The sequence below is a fragment of the Carcharodon carcharias genome, chromosome 27 (assembly GCF_017639515.1).
Source record: "Carcharodon carcharias isolate sCarCar2 chromosome 27, sCarCar2.pri, whole genome shotgun sequence".
NCBI classification, from domain to species: domain Eukaryota; kingdom Metazoa; phylum Chordata; class Chondrichthyes; order Lamniformes; family Lamnidae; genus Carcharodon; species Carcharodon carcharias.
The window spans coordinates 9,002,437-9,009,595 of record NC_054493.1 but is presented as its reverse complement, the minus strand read 5'-3'; the positions used below and the strand labels follow the sequence as shown (position 1 = coordinate 9,009,595).

Sequence of the window (7,159 nt, the reverse complement as noted above, 5' to 3'; positions counted from 1 at the left end):
GTAAGTCATCTCAGGTCGTCAGTTTGGATCTGGTTAGTCTATAACTAAATGAAGTTTATTTGTTTTTTTCCAGTTATTTCATGGGACCTGTAAGCCCCTTCTAAGCTAGCGTATTTGCTGTCCATCCATAATTGCCCCTTGAGAAGGTGGCAGTGAGACACCTTCTTGAACAGCTGCAGTCCATGTGGAATGGGCACTCATCAAATTATCAGCAAATCATTTCTTCCCGTGTAAATTTGTGGAGGTACTGGGGAAAACTAGATGAACACTCAGCCACTTGGGGGGCCAGAGGTTATGCACATGACTAAACGTTTTGACCCCCAAAGACCCATCATTCTAATTTATGAGGAGGCGGGTACACAATTCAGCGACATTTATCTTCAGGTGAAAAAAAAATCCATCTCATAGGACTTAGTTTAATGTAAACTTTGCACAGTACTGGCCCAGAATTAGCGAATATGCTTTGGTATGTATTAAATGGAATCGGGGTGATCTCTCCAGTGGACGGTTTCTGTCTGCGCTGTTTTCACAGTGCAATTTACTATGACCCAACTCTCAAGCTCACGTTCGGCAATGGAACCCAAGGGACAGTTGTGCCAAGTAAGTACCAGCTGAGCTTTCTCTCGTTCTGCTTCCTGTAGATTTGTTTATTTTTTTGCTGAATGTTATCTGGCAAGTGGCAAGTGGGCAGAGAGCCAAAGCTTTACGTGAGGGAAAAGTGAAGACATTTCATTGGTAAGATGAGCTTTAAGAAGATAGATAGATATCCAACTCAGTTCAATGTTTAATTAGACACACTGTGGCCAGGAGATGAATCTCGAGGCTTCAGTGATGTAACAGACAGTGAATGGCAGGACTATACATAATTTTCAGGACCTGAAACTCCCCTTTGGATATTGACCCCCAAGTAACTGTTGATTCTACTAAACACAACCGTATCTCTTAGTTTCAGCATATCTCTTTCCCTCTTTTAAATCTAACAGAGCTATGATATATATGTTCCACATCAATTCTCAGAGGAAGAATTGATTAGTAACAGTCCCCTGTGCACTCTGAACACACACAGGCACCCTCTGCACACACACAATACAGGCACACACATACAGGCCCACACAATGCAGACACACACATAATGCAGACACACACACACACACACATACACACACACACACACACTCCCAAGCACACACACACTCCCAAAACACACACATAAACACTTGTTTCAATTCATTCACGGGATGCGGGCTTTGCTGGCTGGGCCAGCATTAATTGCGCATTCCTAGTTGCCCTTGTGCTGCCTTCCTGAATCCCTGCAGCCCATGTGGTGTAGGTAAACCCGCACTGCTGTTGGGAATGGAGTTCCAGGATTTTGACCCAGCCTCAGTGAAGGAACGGCCGATATATTTCCAAGTCAGGATGGTGAGGGACTTGGAGGGGAACTTCCAGCTGGCCACCTCCCTTCTGTTTCTGTGTGTGTGTGTTTGTGTGCGTGTGTGTGTGCTCCTCCAACCTAATCTCGAAAATGGACAAGAGTTTGAACTCTTTCCGTGCTCTGTATCACTGTGTGTCTGTAATCCTACCATGTTCAGGTTTTTATACAGCTCTCCCCGTGCTCTGTATCACTGTGTATCTGTAATCCCCACCAGGTTCAGGTTTTTGTACAGCTCCCTCCGTGCCCTGTATCACTGTGCGTCTGTTTTCCCACCATGTTCAGGTTCTTATACAGCTCTCTCCGCGCTCTGTATCACTGTGTGCCTGTAATCCCACTATGTTCAGGTTTTTGTACAGCTCTGTCCCTGCCCTGTATCACTGTGTGTCTGTTATCCTACCATGTTCAGGTTTTTGTACAGCTCTCTCCATGCTCTGTATCACTGTGCTGTGCGCCGACTCAGTTGGCAGTAATACACAGCGGAGTCGCTCAGTTGTGGTTTGGAAATCTTTAACCGGCTGATTTTCTCGGCTGGGTCGATCGAAGCAGAAATTCTCCCCCTGACAGCGTTTTCTTTATTGTCTTCTCCTGGAGTGTTTCTCTGAAGCAGATATTCCGGAGCCTGTCCTGGGGACTGACTGTACCAGTGTACTGTGTACTGACAGATACCTGAATATTCACAGCTTAAAGTAACGGTGTCACCAGCAGCAGAGGTTTGAACAGGTGGATTCCGGGAAATTATGGAACTGGAATCTGGAGGATAAAAACAATTAACATTAACGTTTTGTTTAGCCACTGGTTGTCCAGGAGGATTTGTCAATCGCTTGAATAGCTCTGGAAGCCTGTTTGAACCGTGTTCAATGTTATGAAAATATGACCAAATGGGGAATGAGGTGATCTTTCATTTTACATGGCAAATTCTTCCGATCGAGCTGCAATGTCTGAACTGGACTTGGGAACAGATTCCATCGTACCTTTCAAACGGGGAATGGATCTGGAAATGGAAATAAAAATATAGAGCAATGGAGGGAATTCATGGGTAGTGGAAACAATTGCATTGCGCTTTTAAAGGGTCAGCGCCAACACGATGGGCTGAATGTCATCCTTCCATGCTGGATAATTCTATGAGTTAAATTACTTTCCTGTTTCTATTTTGCTTGGTGAGACACAAACACGAGGGAGCATTTTATGTCCAGCGAGGCAACCAGTTTCCAAAAAAAAATGCTTGTTGGAGAGAAACACAGCTGCGTGGCATGACTGTGCACAGCAAGATCCAACACAAACTGATGGGATTCATAAGCACCGATTGGGCAAAACCGAGAGTGAGCACCAGTGGTCAAAGGTCAATCATTTACTGCGGTTTGAAACTGCTCGGGAATTTCTATCTGCCTTTTGTTCTATTTCTCTATGTTCTATCTATGGACCAATAGGATCCAATTTTCTCCAGTTCAGCTTAATTTCAAATATATACAATTAATTTCATTTTATTTCTTTAATTTCACGTTCCCTTTATTTCACATTTATTTTGTGCTGTTTGCGATTTTGCAATCGTGGGAACTTGTCCCAACGTTTCTCAATTGTCAGTTGGGTTCAGTCTGTTCAGTTTCTGCAGTAGTTTTACTGTTACTCACTGGGAACTGCCTCTTCCGGCTCTCTGACAATTTCAATTCTTTCCGCCTATTGACTGATTCTCTCCCGGGTTCACTGGGTGATCAATTCCAGCCGAAAACCAAAAGGAATCTAATTTTTTATTTACATCCAGCTCCCTGTATTGGTCTGTTCCGTTCTCCCTCCTGTATTTTTAAGTGTTCCAATAAATATATCAACACTATCTCCAACCACTCCCCGTGGCAGCAAATTCCACATTCTGACCTGCCTTTGTTTAAATTCATTTGTCTTAAATGTTTCTTTTGTTCTGTTCATGACTGTTAGATGTTGACGGCTATTGCTTCGGACTCAGCCAGAAATTAACAATTTCTCCACACTAAATCGTTCATTATTTAAAAGATTCCTATGGATTCTCCTCGTGGCTCTGTTTTCCAGAAAAAAAGAGACTCAGCCTGTTCAATCTTCCCAGAGAGATGTGGATTACAGCTGATTTCTTTCCTCTGGAGTGTAAGATATCAAAGCAGAGAATTCAATCAATAGAAGCAGGAGCCGCCATATGAGCTTTCAAACTTGCTCAGCCATTCAGTAATATCTTAGCTGATTTACAACCTCAACGTCACATTCCCGCACTCCCCCCATATCCCTGATCCTTTTAGTGTCCGAAAACCTATCGAATGTTGTCTCGAATGCATATAGATTGTAAACATCCACCGTTCTCTGAGTTACAGAATGCCACAGTTTCACACCATTGGTTCTAGTTAAGATATTTTTCCTTCTCAGTTCGAATGAACGACTCTTTATTCCGAAGCTGTAACCCCGAGTTCTATACTCCTTAGCCTGGGGAAACTCCGACCCTGGATGTGCGCTGTCAAAGCCCTTCAGAATATTATATGTTTTCATGAAATCACCTCTCATTCTTCGAAACTCGAGGGGATATAGACCGAGATGATTCAAGCTCTTCCCATTGGACAATCCCTTCATCTCAGGAATCAGTCTGATGAACCTTTGTTGCACTTCTTCCAATGCAGATTGATCCCTCTTCTGTAGGGACCAAAACTTTATACAGCATTCCGGACTGGAGTCTATTTCAGTCCTTCCCTCCATTATATCTCACTCACTACGGGGTCGGATTGTACATTGAAAGGCGCCCAGAAATCATCCAATCCTTCTCTCCCTTTTGATTAATTATTTCTTGCTGTTTCTAAATGAACATTCCTCCAGTTTATAATTGTTCCCTTATGTTCTCCTTTATAAGATTAATGCATCATCCTCACTTTCTCACTGCACTGTGTTGTTTCAATTAACAATAATCAGGGATACACATAAATCACAGCAATCCCATCTCTCAAACATCTACATTCAATATAGAGGTGTCTGCAGTTCCAAACTTTCACATTTCCGTCTGAGGGCGGGAAACGAGGAAAGTGATTGGTTCTATGAAGTTGAAAGAAATGATGCGGACAATGTCATTAATTTCAGTCCCTGATTGTCCAGTAATAAAATTCCATCTGGACCCACATCGGGATCTCCTGTATCTGAAGTCCGTTGTGTCACTCTCCCGTTTTTCTGCCAGGTCCGGTATGAAACGAGCAGCTACAGGTATCCGAACTGGTCGCAGTTGTGTGGAGTTTATTCAGCCGGTCCCTCATTCACGTTGCGCGGATCGGACTGCAATCCGCTGCCCAGGAGAGAGCTCTGTTACCCCACCCCCGGGCTCTAAGGGACAGACAGAGTTCCCTCGATTACAGTTAACACCGGGAGTGGAGTCCGGACTGCCGACAATCTGCACTCATTAAAAGCGATTCAGAGTGTGAGAGTCCGTGATGTTGATGTTGTCCCCGAAGTGCCCAATAATAATTAATAATTAAACCAATAATGGTCCAGATTCCGTCAACTCCCATATCCCCCCAAACTCCACTGATATCAGTAATAAACTGACAGTGAACATTACCCGGGACAGGCTATAACTCGGCGGGTTTGGAGTCACTTACCGGCTGTGACAGTCACCACCGTCCCGGATCCATCCGCATAAACAGTAACCAACCTCCCCGTACCCCACGCACAGTGTTACAAGTCAGTATAAAATCCCCCGGGTACTTGGTGAGATGTGGGAACGTTAGTTAAACAGCCGGGACAGCGGTTCCCGTTTCCAGCTGTTAGACCAGGATCACATCTGGTGTTTGGGGTTTGGAACTGGGATCAGTCATTCGCAATCACGGGAAAGGCATCACCATCCGTACACACTCGGCATTTATAAAACTCAAGATGTTAACGGCAATAATTCAATCTCATTATAAACTAGACTGTGGGGCAGACGATGTGAGGCGGAACTGTGGGGGTTTAACTGCAGATTAACTCCGCTTTTTCATTTGTTTCTGTGATAATCTGCAGGAGAGATTTTGTATCGCGGGAAGCCGGGGCCCATGACTGTGTGCTGTGTACACGTACTGAGCTTTACAGTAATAGGTGGCGGTGTCTTCAACTCTCAATTCCCGAATTTCCAGCGAAAATGTCTTTTCTGCTTTATTCACCGACACAACAAATCTCCCCCCGCTGGATATCCGCTCCCACTCTGTCCCGGTCTGAGTTTGTTTGAAGAAATTTCCGCCCATCAAAGGACGAGCGTAAAAACCACCATAGAAAACACAGGTGATGGTGAGAGACTGACACTCCTTCCTGGTCACCGCTGCCGGGGTCTGCACCACTGACTGACTGAAGGAGCCTGGAAATTAAACAGAAAGAGTTTAATGGACCATCAGAGCTGAACCACAGAACGGGGCTAAACCCTGGACAGTGTCTGTAATTGAGATGGACTCGGGCAGCTTTACATTAAACTCACACAATGTCGGTTTGTTTGATCGGTACTCACGGGGTAAACAGACACACAGGGTGAAAACAAGGAGGATTCCCATCGTTCTGCTGCCTGGAGCTGAGGATTTATATGACGGGGAGCTGGAGCCTGCAGCCCTGGACTGCACTGGGAGACCGGACCTCAGAGCTGGACTGAAATATTTTAGTGGGGCCAAGTTGATTTGCACAGGGCAGTTTCGCTGAGATCATTGATTTGCCGCACGATTCCCGGGTCGCTGGCTAAGTGTTGTGTGAATAAGCAACAGGTTTATAAAAGAAGCCTGCAATTTTCTTACTCTACATTTGGATTGTGATCCGGACGTGAAAGCCCCTCCCACAATACTATGGGGTACAGGGATGGGGGAGGGGAGCTTTTCTTTCTGCCAGTTGTGCTGCCGCCTTCCTTTCCCCACAGTAATGAACTGGGAGGTCGGTGCATGTGTTTGTGTTGGGTGGTGTTTGTTTAAGGTGGAATGTGAGCCCAGGACACCAGGAGAATCCCCCCGTCCCGCTCTTATCCCAATATTCCGGAGATTGTTTAACATCGCGCTGAATGGGCTGGCGGGACCTCAGTGAGACTTCTGACCTGAAGTTTGGCGCCTGAGGACCGGCATCTTCCCTGGTCTAGCGACTGGGACAGGTTACCGTATGAAATAACCTAGTGACATTGCCAATATCCTGGCAGATGTACACAACATGAACAAAGACGAAGTAGCAGCTGGTTAGCTCACTTGGCTCGGTGGCTAGTGTCTGGTTCGGAATAATGCCAATAGCACGGTTTCTGTTCGCAAATCTGGCTGAGGTTGACTTGGGTCCTTCCTGCTCCTGCGAATGGATGGCAATAGTAAACTACGACAAACAAAGCTAACAAGAAAACAGCTCAAAACGACACAACTGCAGAAAATGAGCTAAGGAGCTGCTCTCGCGCAGAACACACGGGTCAGAAAACAAAGAACAAACTCTCCCTTGTCATTTAACCAAATGCTTCCTGCAGCACCCCTCCGGTGGGTTACATGTAAAATGATGTCTCATTTCAGCTATGTTTGATTTCCAGGTTGGGAATATTCAGAACTTCCCTTTGCAGTAACACAGGATGAAACGGCGCTCGGGAGACAATAGACTGTGTTCTTGCTGCTTTCTTTAAAGATCACAGTTATTAGCTTCTGTTTTGAAATCTGTTTAAGTTGTATAATTATCTTTTACCCAGCGACAGCAACACTCTATCAAATAACCCCCGTGACAAGGCCGAGGTCAAAGGCTTCACAAAACTGA

At 45.1% G+C, this 7,159-nt stretch overlaps 1 protein-coding gene across 1 annotated transcript; it reads right to left on the bottom strand.

Moving 5' to 3' along the window:
• Nucleotides 1–1,868: 1,868 nt before the first annotated feature.
• Nucleotides 1,869–5,949, bottom strand: LOC121270141 (immunoglobulin gamma-1 heavy chain-like). Its single transcript, XM_041175456.1, has 4 exons — nt 5,907–5,949; nt 5,480–5,759; nt 5,029–5,081; nt 1,869–2,182 (listed from the first exon to the last, which is right to left on the bottom strand). The coding sequence occupies exons 1-4, from the start codon at nt 5,947–5,949 to the stop codon at nt 1,869–1,871; spliced, it is 690 nt and encodes a 229-aa protein (XP_041031390.1).
• Between the last annotated feature and the right edge of the window lie 1,210 nt (nt 5,950–7,159).

Coding starts and splice junctions, on each gene's coding strand:
- LOC121270141 (XM_041175456.1), bottom strand. CDS start 5,949: ATGGGAATCCTCCTTGTTTTCACCCTGTGTGTCTGTTTACCCC. Junction 5,760..5,906: donor CCTGTGTGTCTGTTTACCCC/GTGAGTACCGAT, acceptor TTTAATTTCCAG/GCTCCTTCAGTCAGTCAGTG. Junction 5,082..5,479: donor TACTGTAAAGCTCAGTACGT/GTACACAGCACA, acceptor GGGTACGGGGAG/GTTGGTTACTGTTTATGCGG.